At 43.0% G+C, this 21249-nt stretch overlaps 1 protein-coding gene across 4 annotated transcripts in view; it reads left to right on the top strand.

Annotated features, from left to right (window-relative positions):
- The window catches only part of LOC147886437 (protein ARV 2-like), a 63095-nt gene that overhangs the window by 16319 nt on the left and 25527 nt on the right, over positions 1-21249 (top strand). For all 4 annotated transcript variants that reach the window (XM_087395799.1, XM_087395801.1, XM_087395800.1 and 1 more), the window contains one exon: positions 17944-17991. In XM_087395799.1, the coding sequence (XP_087251925.1) occupies positions 17944-17991 (48 nt within the window). The remainder of the gene's footprint in view (positions 1-17943; positions 17992-21249) is intronic.

The following is a 21249-nucleotide window of genomic DNA, read 5'->3' on the forward strand; positions in this document are numbered from 1 at the left end:
TAGAAAAGGCCTGCAGATTTCTGTCCGGAGGTCCATGTTGTAGTGGGTGGCGAGGAGCAGATCTGGGCCTGGCTGGTCCGGATTGGAAAACAGCAACAGCGCGCGTTTAATCGGCAGTCTGAATCGCGTTAAAGGGGCTGTACCGCTGCTGATCTGGCAGGTAAGATGGCGAAAAAGAGGGGGCAGACTGCGTATGGCGAATGAGGCTGCTGGTATCCAATGCTGGATCGCGGTAGAGGGCTGGCGAACCAGGCTGCGGGCTTCCAAGGGCTGTTTAGCGGCAGTAATGGCAGGGCCTGGCAGGTAATTAGGGCAGCAACTGGCGAGGGCAGGGCAGCAAACCGGCGAGGGCAGGAGGGCTGCGTACGGAGGCGAGCTTGCTTGACGAAATCTGTACGGGCGTCAAAAAGTGCGTCCCTTTTTTTTTTTTTCGTTTGTGGCTTCCTATGTTGGGTGGTTGCCCAAAAAATTAAAGGGTGGGTTTATTTGACCCTTGGGTAGTCTAGGGTTAGACCTAAGGTATGGGGCTGGGTTTTCCTTTTCAGCCCCTCTAGGTACCCTTTTATTTATAAGTGCTTGGTGCCAAAAGGTGTGCCTATTCGAAGGGGTGTGACCCTTGGAATAGGTGTACCTTTTCATGAAGGGGTGTGACCTTGTTTTTAAAAGGGGTGTCCCCACATGAAGAGGCGTGTCCTTTTTTCCACGATGGGGTGTGTCCCTTGGGTGAGGAGTCAAAACTCTTCATCAAAAGGTATGTCCGATGGTGGAAAAGGTGCGTCCCTTGGTTTTGGGACAGCCCAAGCACATGAAAAGACACGATTTTTGTCGTGTCCATTCACATCAACTCGTGATGTGAGGGAGATCAAGAGGCCATTGATGACTTTAGGCAGGGTTGCGCTAAAAATTTTTACGCTCATTCTCTCCATCTCTTCCATGCACAATGTGCACGGATATCCTTCTAGTGGAAAGAGATGTATCAGATAGGCGCTAGAAGGTGGGGGGCATTTCCTACAGGCAGGAGCGAAATTTGCTCTGATACCACTGTAAGAAATCCTAGATTTACTATATTTAGAAATGTGCTAAGAAACAGAAAGGAGACTGAAATAGCAGAGAATAAGGAATATCTGTATTGCTTGAGTGTCTGTAGTATCTGTAGTGTGTCATCCATACAATTGGGCCTCTCTTATATAGAGAGTGAAGAGTCGCACATGAAAAGGTGTGTACTCCAAAGTGTATGTGCATGAAGAGGTGTGTACCCTTGTGAATGGTGTGACCCTTGATGAGAGGTTACATTACAATAGAAGTGTCTCTTCCATAGAATGTCTCTTGTGAAGGGTTGTGCCTCATAGGAAGTGTCCGGTCGAAAGGGCATACCCTTCCACAATTGTCCATTCATCAAACCATCCATAAGTCTAGATATAGAGAAAGGAATACGTCACAGATCGTGACAAATTGAGTAAAGTTTGGTCCAAGGGCATTGCGACCAAATGGCCAGAACTGCTTACCAAAGGTAATTCTAGGAAAACGAGCATGAAGATCTGTCTGTAGCTTGAAAAGAAAATCGCGAGCAGTAGGACAGGTCCAAAAGAGATCAAGTACAGTCTCCTGTGGATGAGAACAAGTAGGGTAGATTGGAGGAGCAATACACAGAGCAGCCAATAGAGAACTCACCGGTAAGGCCCCTACCAAACAGTGCCATAAAAAAACTTGTTGCTTGAGAGGAAGCTTGCTATCCCTGTCTTTGATCTCTCTCTCTCTCTCTCTCTCTCTCTCTTCTCTCTCTCTCTCTCTCTCACACACACACACACACACACACACACAATCCGGATCAGAAACCCTAAAAACGAATCGCTACTGGTAGAAACGCAGCCTTGATCTTCAATTCGCAGTAGATAATCACCAAGATAGATTTTGAATTTCATAGAAAATAGGGAAAAAATATCTTCATCTGACAAGGAGCAGCACCAGATTTTTTTCAGGAATCAAAACAAACTCAAAGATTCTTCGCGATTGAACAAAGGGAGAGAAGAAGCAACACGTGCAACACTAGGGCCTAGAAATATGGGCTGGACCCCCCCGTGCAATAGAATAATATTTTGTACAACTGGCTTTGAAAAGAGCATGAAGCTGAGTGCAAGTCTTCAATGAATTTGGGAGGCTTGGGCCCTTTCTTTTATAGACTAGGCCTAGCAAAAAGCTAGGGCCTGCTTTCTAAAAGATACTTTTACAAAAAAAACCAAGCTTTTTAGGCTTTCTTTTTAAATCTGGTGCTTTTGGTGCCTTTTTTAATCTTGTGGGCCCTCCTTTTAAAGAGACTTGTCCATGCTTTTAGGCCTTATGGGGCTTGCTTTTTGTGCTTTTCTCCCCACTCTTGGGTTCTTTTTGCACTCTCTTAGGTCCTACACATTGCACAAACAAGTTCCAATACTTTAACCCATTAGAGGTTAGCGAAATACATGCATGATGCATTCCTAGTTCTTGACTAATCCTAGTCCCTTGTGGGCGTCCCCACAGTTCTCTTTTATTAATGCTAAGTAAAAGTAAGAGTAGTAAAACTTATTCTAGTAAACCAAAGTCAATTTTCTTTGACCATAGTCAATCTGATAAAGACTCTTCTTTATTTCTTGGGAGAAATACCAATTGGTGACATCCCCTCGGCTTCTAATTAGTTGTCCTCAACTGAAAAGCTTCTTGATACAACTGTAAAACTTGGGAATACCTCCTCTATTGGCATCAATTGCCTGATAGTTCTGGTACTTGGCAAGATACTCGCAGAGATAAACTTGCCTATGAGTGCTTTTCTTCTTTGTGCGGTACACAATCTGTTCTTGTTGGAGGATCTCCTCCATCTCTTCCACCTAAAGTGGATCTTGGAATCTGGTAACTTCCAATTGTGGCATTCTCTGCTCCTTTTGGCCGACTAGCCTTCCAGTGCACTAGGCAGCCACACGCCCCTCTTTCTACATCTAAAACACTTGCTTTTCGCATTGAGATTCTTGCTTTTCTTTGGCATTTCCTGCTCTTTAAGAGCACTGGGCAGCAATAGGCATTCTTTTTCTTGGCGTTTCTTGCTCTTTAAGAGCATTGGGCAGCCATAGGCCCTTCTTTTTCTAGACGTTTCTTACTCTATAAGAGCACTGGGCAGCCATAGGCCCTTCTTTCTGATTTTGGATTGATTATTCCATCCCATGACACTGCTATGCAATAATCTTCTTGCTATGATCGACCCACCTGAGTCCTTTTGATTTGGTGCCATCCTCGATCATATCAATATTCTTGGTCCAAATTCCTTGGTATGACAAAGCTCTAGACATCTCTGCAACATAATGTCTGTAGATACACTTAGAGAAGTTTCCCATCCGGTACTTATAATGTCCTTCTTTCTTGGTAAATCCATGCCCCTTTCACTTGGAGTTGACTGCTTCTTCTTTGACTTTCACAAGCCGGACTAGAGATAGTTCTGAAATGATTGCTCCTTCCAAGGGCTCTGTATTCCCCTCGGCTTCTTTAGCTGCAACTCCATCTTTAATCCGAATAAAATGGAAGCTGAAAATCGCATGGCCAATATTTGGGCATATCATACTTATTGACTTCTCATTCATGAGAGGTGTCTTCTTGAAATAAATTCAAGAAAATAGTCCACTTTTCTCCTTGTATTGCCATATTGTATACAAGGGTTAGATATTCATAAGGCAAACTTTATCAACATAAAAGAGTTACCTAGCCTCAATAAAACTGCTCAATAAAACTGTTTCTTGGAATCTTTCCATATCCTCTTTCTTTGAGAATCCACTCGAATCTTTTTGAATGAAGTGATAACCTCCATACCAATACTCTTTCAAGTATTGTAAAGCTCAACTTTGGAAGTTCTTTGGAAAGAACTGTGCATTGGAGCATATTTGCAATTTTATTCATTGATCTGGTGCTTCCTTATACATGTAATATCTTCCTACCAAACACTTACCGTGCTGGTCAGACATAAACTTGGAGGGTTCTTAAACTTTCCAAAAGGACATATAACTGAGAGATGAACTGTAAAACTGTGTCATTTTGGCCTTAATAATCCATGAGAAACCATAAGAGTTCTTGTATAAAACAAATCCCAATGGAAACTATTGAATAATAGAATCCTAAAGAAAATACTGGGTCAATAATGACCATAATATGCTGCCATATTGAGGGCTGATACTTGAACATGTCATGCTCCATAACAAGAAAACAAAAAAACTGAATATCATAACTGAAACTCCTCTGGAACTGAGATAATATAACTTGAAACTGAAATACTTGGCCAATAATGACCACATGAAATCCCGCCATAAAGGATTGGATACTTGATCATCTCATCCTCCATAAGAACATAACTGATTATTATAACTAGTTATCATACATCAATTCCCTAATTGAAGATCATAAATTTGGAGCATGACTATCAACTTGCCAACTTTGAACATGCTACCCTCAAATGGGGTCTAATCTTGAATCTGTCATGGATCTAACTCTTCAATTCATAAAAGATATACACGTAGTCTTTGACACTTCTCCTCTTTGGCATAACCTGCTTAAACCCATAAACTGGATTTAATAACTTTGAGATTCTTTTGTCCTGGTACTATGTATACAAAAGTTTGATGAGACCAAACAAATAGTCCATAGCCTTGATCACATAGGTCACAGAAAACTGGTTCCATAATTTAGACTATATCACTCGTGTCTAATAACCTGGAATCCTCCAAATATAACTCGAAATAACTAGCTTGTCCCATTAAGGAATACTTTAGAACCACATATGTATGTATAAGCAATCTTGTGTACTTGGCTTTTGATTCCTGAAACAATCAAGGAAACAACACACTTCTTTCCTTGTAATAGGATACAAGGGCTAGATCTTTAAATTAAAATAAGGCAAGCTTAATAAACATGAAAGAAATACTTATCTTTAGATGTCCCATAACATCTCTGAAGCCACTTTGTCCAAGGACAAGCTTCACCTAAGATGTGGTTATCTCTTGCTTTTGCCAATTCAGCCAATAGTTCTCGATAGAAATCCTCATTTAGGGAACTTTTTCTTTTCTTTTTGTTGCTTTTGCTACTTCTTTTATACCGCTTTGGAGAAAAAAGAAGGCCGCATATGCATTTTGTGAAAAGCGGGTGCTTTATTTAAAAAAAAGAAAAAAAGAGAAGCAGATGCTTTTTGCTTCGAGAATTCTGAGCAAGAGATTGGAAGCAGTCACCAAGGATGACGACATGATGAACGTCTTTCCTGCTTGATAGATCACAAAGAAGAGAAGAAAATAGCCCCAAGAGATAGGGCGATAGAGAGAGAAAAGACCTCTGGCCAAGATGAATTTGTGCCTCCTGAAAGATGCGCCTCAGCTCCCACCTTCTTAGATGTGTATTAGTTCACAAACAGGAGTGCTCCACCTTCTCGAGCAAGAATCATGTCACAATTGATACACCTCACCCTCCAACACTCGAACTGATACAAAAACTAGTGTGCTTCACCTTGATTCATAGCTGCGTGCTAGCCTTGGACCGTTTCCACCAAGGAAAGTGAAAATCCTATTCTCTAATACCACTGAAACCAGACCAAAAACTCTAAAACCGAATCACTGCTCGCAGCCTGGATCTTCAATTTGCAGCAAATAATCACCAAGATAGATTTCGAATTTCATAGAAAACAGGGAAAAACAGCATCTAATATCTTCATCTGACGAGGAGCAGCACCATATTTTTTTTGGGAATCAAAACGAACTTAAAGATTCTTCGCGATTGAACAGAGGGAGAGAAGAAGCAACATGCGCAACACTAGGGCCCAGTAATAAGGGCTGAACCCCCAGAAGGTCTTTATTTCAATAGAATAATACTTTGTACAACTGGCTCTGAAAGAGCATGAAGATGAGTACAAGTCTTGAATGAATCTGGGAGGCCTGGGGCCTTTCTTTTATAGACTAGGCCTAGCAAAAAGCTAGGGCCTGCTTTCTAAAAGCTACTTTTACAAAAAAAACCCAAGCTTTTTAGGCTTTCTTTTTAAATTTGGTGCTTTTGGTGCCTTTCTTTATCTCGTGGGCCCTCCTTTTAAAGAGACGCCCCCCTTGTCCATGCTTTTAGGCCTTGTGGGACCTGCTTTTTGTGCTTTTCTCCCCACTCTTGGGTTCTTTTTGCACTCTCTTTGGTCCTACTATAACATGCAACGGAAATCTGATCGTGTAATTCACAGCAAGACCTTCTTTAAACCTTTAGCGAGGAATGAGCGTTGTTTACCATAGAGAGAGAAAGGAGATGAGGGTAGAGAGAGAGTAGAGTTGACAACTGATTGGGTCCATGTACCCACTGAGGGCCCCCTCCCCCAATCAGGGGAGAATTTGCTTTATACTTGGAGAACTGAGAAATACAAAGAACACTCTTTGAGAGAGCACGGAATGCGCTTCTAAAGAGCTCACTGTGCACACGTATAGCAGACCCAAAGACCCAAGAGGCAACGCTGACCAGTACCGAGACCTTGATGCTGTCCACACTGACGATGTAGGACGTTTCTGCAAGGCAAGGGAGAGGCTTGTGCTGTCTACCGGAAATGCAGGGTTACTGCGTGAGTGAGAGAGTGATAGCTGAGAGTAATAGATATTGAGAGAGAGCTGAGATATGACTGAGAAACTAGAGCCGAGAAGTAGGCTGTGTAGCTTGTAAAGAAAACTGAGAAAAGCTGAGGAGACAGTGTCCAAACCTCTCTCCGTTTGCTGGTCCAAACCTCCGACTGTTGTGCTGCGTGGACACCTTCAGATCAGGCTGAACTGATGGCCAAGGGACTGAGGCTAGAGCAGGGCCAGAACTGAGGATCTCAGGGGCTGCACAAGGAGGTTGGAGTGGAGCTTGTAGGAGAGCTGAAGGCAAGAGCACTGAATGAGGAAAAAGGGCAGCCAAGGGGCCCTTTTATAGGGCTGGACTGAGCCAACCCAGTCTGTAAACAGCCGACTGAGTCGGTCTGTTTTACAGACTGGTTGGCCTACAACCAGCCTATAAAAGCCCTCCCTGGCTCATTTGCTAGGGGAGTTTTTGGGCAGCCTTTGCAGGCTGCCTTCCCTGCTTACCTGTCCAGCCTTTGGGGACCTTAAAGGGACTCCTAACCTAGGCTAAGACCTAAACTATAAGATGGAAACACTTAACCTACTGTTCTCCAGTGGGTACTAGTGAACAAGAACTGACTTACCGACTTGACCTAAGGCTGAGAGACTGACCTAGGTAGCTTGTGCCTGACTGTCCCTAGACAAGGGCTCACAAAGGGGTCACAGCATACGACAAAATCTCCTATGTGGGAACTATAATGCACTTGTCGATGTAGCGAGTGTGTCACCTTGCACCCGAGTGCAGGGGTGCATGTGACACCTACACATTGCACAAACAAGTTCCAACACTTTAACCCATTAGAGGCTAGCAAAACTCATTAGAGGCTAGCAAAATGCGTGCATTCCTAGTTCTTGGACTAATCCTAGTCCCTTGTGGGCGTCCCCATAGTTCTCTTTTACCAATGCAAAGCAAAAGTAAAAGTAGTAAAACTTATTCTAGTGAAGCAAAGTCAGTTTTCTTTGATCATAGTCAATCTGATAAAGACTCTTCTTTATTTCTTGGGAGGAATACCAATTGGTGACACACACACACACTTTTTGGGTGAAAACTTTGAATGATTTATATTACCAGAGAGCTAACCCATGAAAATGAGAAGCTTAAAATATACATCAGGAAAAGATTTCTAAGTATGCCAAATATGCATCATGCTCTATGCAACCAGTTTGCCGGCAATAAAAAATGATTGCTGCAAAGAATGTCGGAAGAAAACCCAAACCAAGGAAGTGGGATCACCAAAGACTCTGTGGTTGCGAGCTTTCCAAAGAGCCCATATTGCCCAGTAGTGAACCCAGGTGAAGAAAAGGTCAAAATCCGATCGTGGCGGATAAGTACCAAAAATCCAAAATTATCTTCCAAAAGTTGTCCGAGGAAGTCTCATCTGTAAGCGTTGAAGAAAGACGAGGAAGTCTCAGGTATGAGTGCAAACCCAAAAAAGATGTGATATAGACTCCCTCAGAACCAAACACCGGTGACAGACAACTGGAGCAATGCGTCTGGCTGATAAAAACTGTCCAGACGGAAAAACCCCCAATAAAGTCTGCCAAAAGAAAACTTGCTGTCTAAGAGTGACCTTGAAATGCCAAATTATTTTTAGTCGCTTCGTCCACCAATTAGCAGGGTGCTGCAAGCGCCAAATCTGATTTGCTCTGTCAGAAACCCAAGGAGGAGGCAATAAAATCTTGTACAAAGAAGATACCATGATATCAGATAGCTTTAGAGTGTGGAAAGACGAATGTGTAGGAACCAAATTCCAATCTTGAAGTCTGTCTTGAAGCTGTAATGGTGGAACTGGCAGAAGAGGTTGAAGCATCCGTATAATGATTTTCCATACAAGACGATATTGCATCCCCAAATCATATTTTCTAGTAGCTGAAGGAAATGATAAAGGAGTGTCATCATCCCTAACAACATCAGCCACATTGGAAATCCCTTTTACATTAAGGAAATAAGAGCGTTGTGGCTCCTGTAAGGCCAAGGGAGAAGAAAAAACCCGTGACCAGTGGATGCTCTCAGCTCTCAAAGAGTTACCCTATAAAGAGTCTCGTCCATTCTAGTCCAAGTGTGAAAGAATATGCTTCCAATCCAGAAACATCTGTGAAACCATAGGGCAACTTTTGATTTTGCCTTCAATGCAGGCCAAAAGAAAATCCCACTGCATGGGGTGCCAAAAACCAAAAGCAAGAGTGGTGATTTGAACAAGTAATGAGCGCATCATAGTAGCCCAAGGCTGATCATCTTGAAGAAATCGAAGCATCATTTTGCCTTTGTGGGCTAGAATATGCACATGAATATTAAGAATATTCAGCCCTCCATGCAATTTGGGTGAGCATAATCTCTGTACCGGAAGTAACCACAAGCTTTTCTTGCCATGCTTTGACCGCCAAAAAAATTCCATAATGGTGGACATGAAGGAAGACATATCCCCCTTAGTGAAAAATATTAAAGGCAGATAAAACTGAGTATAGGCCACCAAGATAGACTGAACAATGTGAAGACAGACATGCAATGGCCAAGTAGCCAACTTCCAATATTCCAATTTTTTCTTCAATTTAGCAAGAACCCAATCAATCTATTGATGCCAAGTAATGCTCCAACCCAGAGGATATCCAAGATGACGGATCAATTGTGTTGGAACAATTTCCCCCGGCCAGAGCAGACTGTGCCAATCCTTGGAATGCAATGGCAGCAAATGGGATTTCTGAAAGTTAATGTGAAGGCCAGCAGCCAGTCCATACAAAGAGAGAGCTTGCATAAGTGAAGAAAGGTCCATTTGAGTGTTTTTTGGCATGAAGAACGAATCATCTGCATAAGCCTGAGCAATCAAGGGTGACTTGCAGGAATTTCCAGCCCATGTAGTATATCTGTCACCACTAAATCATCAATATATTGAAGCATTGGGTGCGTGGCTATAGCATATAAAATAGCACTGAGAGGAAAACCTTGCCGGATTGAACATCGAAGCGTCTAGGGTTCTAATATGTCTCTAGACAAAATGCATGCAACTTTATGATCCTGATAAAGCCAGAAGATGACATGCTGCAATTTCTGACCAAACCCCAAAGCTTGCATAGTCTGAGCTGTAAAATCCCATTGAATGGTGCCAAATGCCTTTGCCAATATCCACCTGCAAAATAAGAACATCTTGCTTGGTATACTTGGCATACTCAATCCCAACATAAGCATTAGCAATATTATCAGTAATATGCCATCGTGGAATAAACCCATACTGAGCTAGATGCAGGCCATTGTGTAAATATTCCTTAATCCAATCAACAACCATTTTGGTGATGATCTTGTATATCACTAGCATCAAAGTAATAGGGAGTCAATCAACCAAAGATTCACAAATGGGCTTCTTGGGAAGAAGTTTGACCAAACCTTTCTTCCAAGAATTTGGCATATATTGATTTTGCCAAGCACTATTGATCATTTGTAGCAAAGGAATTTTCAGCAGGTCCCAAAAAGCCAAGAAAAATTCTACTGTTAGACCATCCCAGCCAGGAGGTTTCCATCTACCACATGATTTAACAGCATCACTTAACTCTCTTTCAGTGAAAGGAGCTTCCAAGTTCCAAGTCCAAGGCATGTGCTGGTGAGACAATTGGAGTGTCATGCTGTAATGATTTTTCCCTTGCTGAAATGACCTCCTGCGAAGGTAAATCTACTTTCCCAAACTGAGAAGAAAAATGCTGAACACAAGCTACAGCAAGCTGTGCCCTAGAAGAAGTTCAAACACCATCCGATAACAAAGCCCTGCAAATATTTTGAAAATGCCTTTTGTAATGCAGCCCTTTAAAAAATGCTTTGGACGAGCAGCCTTTATCCAAAAAAGCTCTCTGTCGCGCACGTGTCTCCCATTTGGCTATTTTCCTATTGTCATTACATTGCAGATAATATTTTACCTGACATAAAATCTGATTTTCCTAAGAAGAAAGATTCTTAAAGCGACTCAGCTCTGTCAAAGACTGACACTGAAATTTTGCTTGAGCAACATTATCTAGCCAAGGTTTCATGTAGCTTTTGCCATAATTACGAATAATTGCTTGCATTCGTGCAACAAAAGCTTCCCAAGCAAAATCAATGCCACAGGCAGCCTGTTGAGACAGTGGCTGACCCGCATCTTTAACGAGAGCCTTGTATGCTTCATGCTCCAAATAACTATTGTTGACAATGAGCAATCTTCTGTTCACAAGCCTACCATTAGGCATCTCATGAAGGCCAATCCTCAACCACACATTCTGAACACACACATACTTTTTAGTTAAATCTTTTATTCCGTGTGGGAAACCCCAAAAAGAGGTAAAAACCCATCAATAGGTACAAAGAAAAAATTTACAAGTAAAGCCTAAGAGAAACTCATGAGGCAACCCAATAAAAAGTTACATATCCATTGGAGGAGAATGAAACAAAACATCCTCCAGTTTCAGATTGTTGCTTTGTAAAAAGTGATGTAGTGGAGTAACTGCACCATCAATAAAAACTAGTTGTTTTTTGCCCTTGTGATTCTTCTTAATATAAGCTGGCAGCCGGATTTTTTGATCACAGGGTCAAAAACCTATTGTAACCAAGGATGAAAAGAATCCAAAGAAAAAGGAACATCTGCATCGTGAACAAAAATAGACTCTGGCACGATCATCACAGGCGAAGGAGCTGGATCAACATTAGTACCATTTGAAGGAGCTGCATCAGATAAATCACGACTCATCGTTTCAGCTTCACTCCGAGTATCAACCTGAGATAAAACATGTACAACATCCTGTATAATCCCCTCTTCAAGAGGAACATCCATATCCTGAGGAGGAGGAGGCTGGTGGTGCTCAACAAGAGATTGAGCCTGAGCTTCTTTAGCAGCAGAAAGATTGGCCTGTGATTTATCTACCTTCCTTCAGTAATGCTTCGGAGCAATGAATGAAGGCTTATCCAGCGAAGCCATAGCAGAGACCGGAGAAGAAAGGGGAGTAATCTTGACTGCTGAGGAAGGAGCAGGAGGAGGGCAAGCACGTGCAAAATGACCAACCTGGCGGCATCGATAATAGGCTGTAGGAAAAGAGGCAAAATGCAACCGAATGCGCATCGGATGGGCAAAACCCAGATCAAGATCCAAAGTAGAAGGCACTGGCTGCATCATATCCCATAGAACACAAATACGAATATCCTGAGTGGCCTGCAAAAACTCCTGTCTCGGAACATGAAGAGGCCTCCCCAAGAGCATTGCAAGGGTAGAAAGATGCTGAAGAAGAGGAACAGGCAGCGCTTTGAGGGTGATCCATACTGGGCAATGAGTCAAAAGAGAAGCTGTCGGATCAAAAAGAGGATCCCAGGGCATGACATAAGCAAAGAAACTTGCCCCAGGAACCCTAGCACAACTGACAAGGCGCTCCACCACCTCCGTCGAAGAACAGTGGGCATAATAAAACTCTTTGCCCATAAAGACAAAGGAGGAAATGAGATCCGGACCCACGGCAGCTTCAACCCAACGACGAAGGTGAGCTACAGAAAGAACCCTACCCATAAAGTAGAGACAGATCCCAAGCTACTGAGCCTATCGAAGACCAGAGATCACAAGGGCAGAATCCAAAGAACAAACCAAAGGAGAACCCGAAGAAGAAACTTCTGTAATGGAGGCAGTACACATCTGGTGAAGAAGATCCAACTGGAGAGGAGAGGAAGGTCCATCTGCAACATCCAACTTCGTTGATTTAAAAGAGCACGAAGGAAGCAAAACACCTCTCTTTCGCCGAATGAAAACACGTGTGGGATCAGAGGCAGAAAGAGGAGCTGAAGCAGAGTCGAAGCAACAGGAAAAGGGGAAGAAGAGGCATCAAGGAAAGAGCAAGGCGGAGAGGGCTGCTCCAGAAGAGGTACGGACTGCACAAAAGGAGCGAAATCGGGCTGTACGGACAGACACACACACTCTTTTTTTGGTGAGAAAAAATATTTTATTGCTGTGAAATAATTACATTCATAGTTACTTCAAAAGCGGAGTAACTACTACTCAACTGAAAATCTCAGTATAAGCCATATATACATCATGACAATCAAATGAGTCTGAAAGCAATCATAAAACAATTGCCGCAGAGATCGTTTGAAAAAAACAAAAGATGGAAAAGTAGGATCACCAAAGACTCTATGATTTTTGTCCATCCATAGAGTCCAAAGTGCCTAGTAGCACACCCAAACAAAAAATAAATCAAAACCCTGTCTAGCGGGATGAAAACCAAATAACCAGAAGAACTTGCCAAAAGTAACATTAGGAAATCTCGCTCGAAGCCCCTGATGAATGAGAGCGAGGAAATCACAAGTATGTGGACAATGCTAGAAAATGTGAAGCACAGATTCAGTAGAATGTAGACATCTATGACAAACAGCCGGGGCAATATGTCTATGCGCGAGTAACTGCCCAGATGGAAAAATGCCAAGTAGGACTCGCCAAAGGAAAAGCTGTTGCCAAAGAGGGATTTTATAATGCCAAAGGAGACGCATCCGCTTTCTCCACCACTTTAGTGGGCGATCCATATGCCAAATAGAATTGGCTCTGTCAGAAACCCAAGGCGGATGTAACAACACTTTATAGAGAGAAGACACTGTGATATGTCAGAGCTTCAAAGGACGGGCTAAAAAAGATGAAGAATGGAGAGTCCAATCCTCAAGCCTGTCCTGAAGTTCCAAACGAGGTACTGGCAAGAAAGGTTGAAGATTTTATGCCATAAAGGACGATAATTAGCTCCCAAACCATACATGCTAGCAGCCGCAGAAAAAGATAAAAGAGTGCCATCATCTTGAAGTACATCCGCCACAGAAGAAATACCTTTGAAAGATATAAAATAAGAACGCCTGGGTTCTTGTATAGCCAAAGGAGGGTGGAATACTTTGGACCAATAAATATTCTCAGCCCTCAGGGAATTTCCCGACAAAGAATCCCTGCCATTCCATTCCAAGCGAGATAAAATATGCTTCCAATCAAGAAGCAAATGAGAGATAAAAGGGAAGTCTCTGATCTTGCCTTGAATGGAGCCAAATAGAAAATCCCACTGTGTAGGCTGCTAATGCCCAAAAGCAGAAGTATCAATATGCAACAAAAGAGAGCAGATCATGAAAGCCCAAGGCTGATTCCCTTGCATAAACTGCAACATCATTTCCCCCCTGTGAGCAAGTATATGCATTTGAATATTGAGTATGTTCAAACCCCCGTGCATCTTTGGAGAATAGAGACGATGCATAGAGAGTAATCTAAGACTTTTCTTGCCATTTTTTGAACACCAGAAAATCTCCATGATAGCAGACATAAAGGAAACCAGATCCGCCTTAGTAAACATGATGAGGGGTAGATAGAATTGTATGTATGCTATCAAAATGGATTGCGTTATTCGCAAACGAACATGTAATGGCTAAGTTGCAAGCTTCCAATATTCAAGTTTTGCCTTCAACTTTGTGAGCACCCAATCAGTTTGTTGAGAACGAGTGAGTCCCCAACCTAGAGGATAGCCAAGATGTCGAATCAATTGAGAAGTTGGAACAATTTCCCCAAGCCACAAAAGACTGTGCCAGTCTTTAGCATGCAACGGCAAAAGCTTGGACTTCTGAAAATTCACATGAAGACCAGCAGCTAAACCATATGTAAAAAGAGCCTGCATAATCAAAGAGAGATTGCTCTGAGTATTGTTCGGGGTAAAGAAAGAATCATCAGCATATTCTTGAGCGATCATGCTACGGCTGCCAGGAATTTCCAATCTGTGCAACATGCCAGTGTCCAAAAGGTGGTCCATATATCGAAGCATTGGATGCGTGGCTATGGCAAATAGTAAAGCACTGAGGGGACATCCTTGCCGAACAGAACAACCAAGAGTCCAGGTTGTAGAAATATCCCCTGAAAGTATGCAGGTAGCTTTACTATCTTGATATAGCCAATTGATAACTTGTTGCATTTTTTTGCCAAATCCCAAGGCCTGCATTGTTTGTGAAATAAAGTCCCACTTAACAGTATCAAAAGCTTTGGCAATATCAACTTGCAATAGCAAAGCATCCTGCTGCATATATTTGGCATATTCAATTCCAACATAGGCATTAGCAATGTTGTCTGTGATATGCCTATGAGGAACAAAACCATATTGCGCAGAATGCAACCCATCATGTAAATAGCCTTTTATCCGATCCACAATCATTTTGGTAGTAAATTTATAAATGACTGGCATAAGCGTGATAGGTCTCCAATCAGCCAAAGATTCACAAATTTGCTTTTTTGGAAGGAATTTAACAAGACCTCTCTTCCATGTGTCTAGCATTTTGTGATTTTCCCAAGCAGAATTCACCATATGCAGCAAAGTATGCTTCAAAAGAGGCCAATATTCTTAAAAAAACTCAATTGCAAGACCATCCCATCCTAGAGATTTCCATCTACCACAAGATTTGATTACATTTGACAATTCCCTTTTAGTAAAAGGTTCCTCCAATTCCAAAGCTTGAGTAGTGGAGATAATAGGAGAAACATGCTGTAAAAGTAAATTTCTTGCAGACAAAACGTGTTGTGAGGGAGGATCTGCATAACTAAACTGCTGAGAGAAATGATGTACACAGACAGAAGCAAGCTGTGACCATGATGTAGTCCATGAACCATCAGGCATAAGCACCGTGCAAATGTTTGTTTTTAATCTCTTCTGATGCAAGCTTTTAAAAAATTGTTTGGAAGAGCAGCCTTTATCTGTGAAAGCTCTTTATCTTGCTCTGGTCTCCCATTTAGCAAGCTTCCTGTGATCATTTGGAGACAATGTTTAGCTTGGCATAGTGTTGTTTGCTCATGCAAGGACAGAGGACGAAGGTGACTAAGTTCAGTGAGGTCTTGACAAGTCAATTTGGCCTGAGCAATAGTTTCCCTCAGAGTCTTCATGTAAGACTTGCCATAACCTCTAATTACAACTTGCATTTTGGAAATAAAAGAATCCCATGCTTTGTCAATATCAAAGTGACTTTGAGAAGACAGAGATTGATATGCTTCAGTAACCATTGCCTTGAAAGCAACATGCTGCAAATAGCTATTGTTCATCAATCAGATGTCGCCTTTGAGGCAATCTATCATCTGGCATATCATGAAAAGATAACCTCAACCATAACAGTGCATGATTTGAATGCACAAAGGCATAGTCAACCCACATTTTGCATGTAAAATCATCATTTTGTTGTGGAGCTACACTATACTAGCGATCTAGACGTGCCTGATAAGAAGAAAGGGCATTATGTTGGAAAGTGTATCCAGGTGACAAAGGCTGCAACTCCTTCCAAAGATCAACCAAATCAAGATGAATCAGTAATTGAGACCATGCATGCCTTTCAGAGGTTCACATATGAGTATTCCCAGATGTATTGTCACCCTGTTGCGGAGCATTATTGAAATCCTCACATATAAAGGCATGATATCTCCATGGATATCGTTGCATGGCATCCCAAATGGCACTTCTATCCCGAGAAGATTGAGGTGCATATACAGAAGCAAATTCAAACACCTCGCCTTGAATGATGCATTGAAGAATAATCCATCTGCCTTGATTGTCATTTAAAGCAACCATACTGATGTGGATGCAGACCATCATGTAATATATTGTGCAGTCTATGAACCAACATTTTGGAGATTAACTTATAAATCATAGGCATAAGAGTAATTGGCCTCCAATCTGTCAGATGTTCACACAAATGCCTCTTAGGGATGAGCTTGACAATGCCATGTTTCGAGGAAGCAAGCATACACTAGCTATCCCAAGCTGCATTAATCATGGCAAGGAGCACTTCTTTGAGTTCCTCCCAGAAAGCCAAGTAAAATTCTACTATGAGCCCATCCCAACCAGGAGATTTTCCTTTGCCAAGATGAAGCAATGCATCATGAAGTTCCTCAGCAGAAAAAGGCTGCTCTAGAGGAAGTGCATGGTCCATTGTTAGTATTGGCTGTATCTGAGTCTATAGAACTTCCCTGGCATCAATGATTGGCTGAGTGGGTGAAGCAGGTGGTGCAAACATTCTTTGAAAATGATCATAGCACTCTTGATCAAGTTTAGAGAGAGTTTGTGTCCAAGTGCCATCAAGTCTCCTTACTTTGGGATAGGAACTCTTCCACCTGTGTGCATGCAAACCTTGAAAAAAGGATTTGGAGGAACATCCTTTGTCTAATAAAGGCTTCATTCTTGCCCGCACTTGCCACTTATTGAGCTTTCTTTGATCATTCTCGCGGAGCAAGAACTGAAAATGCAGCATAGACTCCTTCTGGGTGTCAGTCAGAGGCTGAACATGAGAAAGCTATGTGTGAATTTCACTAAAAAAGTGTATGTGTGTGTGATATGAATGATAGAAACCATAGAGAGTGCACGCGCACGTGCGCGCGCGCGCACGTGCGCACACACACAGAGGTGAATGTTTGTGTGAATTTCACTAAAAAAGTGTATGTGTATGTGCGTGTGTGATATGAAAGATAGAAACCATAGAGTATTTGGTGATCCGTCTTGAGCCAAGTAGCACTTCTTCCAAGCTTCTCTCTGGCAATTGTTCTTCGACTCTCTGCGTGCCCGTGATTTGGATTACGCTACATTCTTGTCATACAATGTCATCTTTTGATGTTGTGGCTGCATGTTCCCTTTGCGGGGACTGCTTTCTGTAACATAACTATAAATAGGCTTAACAAAAGAAAACTCGGCATACCTATCTTTGTGTCATACTAGGGAGGGCTCAAGCAAGAATTTATGGTCCCACAATGAAGGGGGATTTTTAGAAGGGTGTATTTATAGGTAGGCAATGGAGAGGGGGTGGGTTTGAGCACCATGCACAAGAATTCATAGAGTAATATCTTGGATCCATGATAAAGAGTTGGGTTTGAGCACTAAGCATTTGTCATAATGAAGATAAATGAAATTTCAACTTGAAGCATAGTAACTATTTGTTGTGCTGTCCAAAAGTTTAATTATTTTGCAATTTATTTATGAGTCGGTTTCTCATAGGTGACAACTAAGCACAACTTTTACTTTTAATGACTTGCAAATATGGTCTAAAACAAAGTTCCTAAAGTATAGTACAGGTTTAACCTCATAATTGCTTGTTTTTTGGGTTTTCCTTGCTTGGCGGACTGTATCAAACATCAATTGTGGTCATTGTTTGTGCTTGACATTTATACAAACCTTCAAATCCCCAAAATAACAATACACCTAGGAACACAGTTTTTGTCTGAATTTTTGTGCTGCTTTATATTTTTGCACTATATTCTGTATGGGAGCTCTCTCTCCCTTTTTGTTTTGTGTATGGATAGTATGGCAAAGTGATCAACCATGTCATTCATTGTTGCAGGCAGAGTGCAAGTGTGTGGCAGACGAGTATGTCGAATGTGAAATGATGGTACGTTTCAACTCTCTCTCACTTTGGGAGTGTGTTATATGCACTCCCAAGGGACTCTCAGTCTATAACTGATGTTTGGTGTTGATGGGTGTGCCTTGTCTCACAGTCCTGCGAGGGCTTCTGAAGATGTTAATATATCTTTCTTTCTTTCTCGGAATGCTTGCTTTGTAGACTTTTGAAAGGCCTTCGACACTGTCCCAGGCTCCCACATGATCATGAGACTACATGAGTTGTAGCTCCCCGAGACTTTGATTTGGGGTGTGATGAGCCTATATGAGTCCATCAAAGGGAGAATTCATGCCCCAGGGGGTTTACTGGATTGGGTCAAGCACGATAGGGATGAAATAGGGTTGTCCCCTCTCGCCGACTCATTTCGGACTCTACATTGATGAGATTACATCCTTCATACACCGCCTAGGGGACGAAGGACCACTACCGGCTGACCTCATGATACAGATATTACTATATGTTGATGACATAGTCCTCATATCATCTTCAACGGAGAGGCTGTAGAGACATATGGAGCCCTACAGGTGTTTTGAAGAGAGAGAGACTTGATAGTCAACCTTGGGAAGACCAAGGTTATGATCTTCAACACCTCACGCGCAGTGCTTCACTGACATAGCTTCACTTACTGAGGTGAGCCAGTGGAGATAGTGCAATCCTACACATAATTGGGAGTAGGCTTCACAGGACCTGTCTTCACGATGACTCAGGCAACCATGGTATGACTCACACAGGGGCAGAGTGCTTTGGTCCGACTAGACAGACAATGCTTCTAGGCACACTTTCAAGATCCACCGGGCGAAGGGATGGCCTTTGACACTTTAGTGCGGCCAACTACCATGTATGCAGCACGGACATGCTTCCCTCCTTTCAGTACAGCATGGATGCGCCACGTGAGTCGAGCTACGAGATGATATTAACCATATCATACAGTTAGATCTCTTCCAGCTCCGTACATCTCGAACTTGGGAGGGACCATGATCTCCCCACCAAGATTGAGCTCTATCACGACCATTTCTTGAGAGTATTGGAGGAGGGATTCATCATCAGACCCCACTATCTCATGGACAGAGGAGTCTCACATGCACTGAGGATTGCCATTGGATAGATGTGGGTTTTGTCCCATCAGTTGAGGATTGAGGCGGGAGAGCCGCAGGTACACCTAGAGAGCAACGGATTTGTATGTTATGCACATTGGGGGTGGTTGAGATCGAGGAGCATTTTCTTTATGACTGCCCAGCCTACTATGAGATCCAGGGACTATACCCTTGTCTCTACTAGGAGGAGAGCAGCTTCGGTCCACTCTCACGATTGATCCACTTTCATGATCAGGTCTGCATTAGGCTCTATCTGATTGAGATGCGCTGACACAAGGGGACACTACTACAACAGGACCCTAGAATCTAAGGGGCAGGGCCTTGGGATGTGGGTGTGCAAGATTCTCCCTAGGGAATAGGTGCCTTGGGGTTGAGATTAGTACATTGGCCCAATTTGAGGGATTAAAAGGACAATTAAGGGGCTATAGGGGTACCTTGGTATCCTCATTGATGCCAAACAGCCCCTTAGGGGGCTCAAGGGGCAAAAAGCCCCAAATTTATCACGTGGGGGATTGCCACGTGGCGATTCCCCCATTCGGAAAGGAACTCTGAGGAACCCCACCTGGGGGGCTCGTTGCAAGGGGAGCAGGAGGGTGGTGGCCATTGAGGGAACAAGTGGACGTCTAGATTTGGGGCGAAACCCACTTGTCCTTGGTACTCGTTTGCTGATGAGTCGATCATTGTCTATGGGCATACGAGGTGGCTAGCCTACCATGGCCACCACCTCTGCTCTCTTCTTTGTCGTGCCGCACCTCCATTTCAGCCCATGGATCCACTGCTGCAGCTCCACATTGTTCCGTATCCTGTCCCGTACAATCCTGTACTTCTGCATTAGCTCTCTTCTGCATTCTTCTCTCCAGTGTGTATATGCTGCCTAGATGGCAGTCTAGATCCTGCCCATGTGGCAGCGTTGTCACCCTATGGTTCACCCCCCCTTTGCTCTCCTCATTTGGGGGCTCACAAGTGGGGAGGTGACCATCCATATTCCAACACAAGGCCCTAGTGAGGGATACTCACTCTAGGACTCTCACACATAGGCTTTGATATCCAACAAGAATTTCCTATGCATTTGCCCAGTCTATTATGAGATCCGTGGACGATATCATTGTCTCGTTCAAGAGGGCACGGTTTTGGGCCACTCTCACGGCTGATCCAATTTCATTATCAGGTTTGTGTTGGTCTTTATCTCATTGACCACTTACATGACTAGGTTGGGTTGGCCTTTATTTGATTGAGATACGGCGGCATAGAGGGACCCTACTGAGACAGATCAGATAGCAAGAGGTGCCCGAGGACATAGTGGAGTGGAGGAGGAGCTAGTCGATATGAGGGCAAGGTGGATCAAGAAGAGGAGGCGACATGGAGTTGCGAAGACAGAGGCACAAAGAGCTATGAGGGCAAGGTCGATCAACAAGAAGAGGCGACATGGAGTCGCGGAGACAGAGGCACAGAGAGCATGCATGCTTCAAAGAATGATTAGAGCATGCATGATGGAGGTCCAGCCCATCTTAGCTTACTCAGAGGGGACCACTAGAGTCGAGGTGTCACTCTTGATATGGCTCATTGGATACGGAGATCGTGGCGACCACACCTTCCATCGCAATGTGAGACGACCTGTCAGAGGGAGATATGTGAAATCTTTGCATCCCAGCCAAGAGCTATCATGGTACTAGGACATCTGATTACATCTCTTATCATCTTAGGATTTCTGAGTTTTTTTTGTTTTGAGTACTATTTTTGAGTTTCCTAGTATAGCACTCAGTAAGGGCCTTAGTGGACACTTTGCCTTAGCCCATAGCGGCTTGTATGAGATACTTTTCTTGTCTCATAGGCCTGTGATGCCTCCTGAAGACGTCTCTTTTTTTGTAGAAACGGTTGGCTGGCCCGTTTTGAGACCGCCACCGTTATGCTCATTGTATCAGTTATCTTTAGTCTCATAGACCTTCACAGTCTCCCGAAGACTTTAATAAACTTTCTTTCTTTCTTTCTTTCTTTCTTTCTCTCTCTCTCTCTCTCTCACACACACACACACACACACACACACACACAGCAAGGACATTAGTACGCTGCGCTTGCACCAGCCTATGGTGGCTTGTATGAGGAATTCTTTTAGTTGTACTTTGTCTCATAGGCCTGTGAGCCCTCCAATAGATGT

This window comes from Dipteris shenzhenensis, chromosome 24, assembly GCF_047967505.1.
Source record: "Dipteris shenzhenensis isolate YYH24624 ecotype China chromosome 24, Dip_SZ_1.0, whole genome shotgun sequence".
In the NCBI taxonomy this organism is placed as follows: domain Eukaryota; kingdom Viridiplantae; phylum Streptophyta; class Polypodiopsida; order Gleicheniales; family Dipteridaceae; genus Dipteris; species Dipteris shenzhenensis.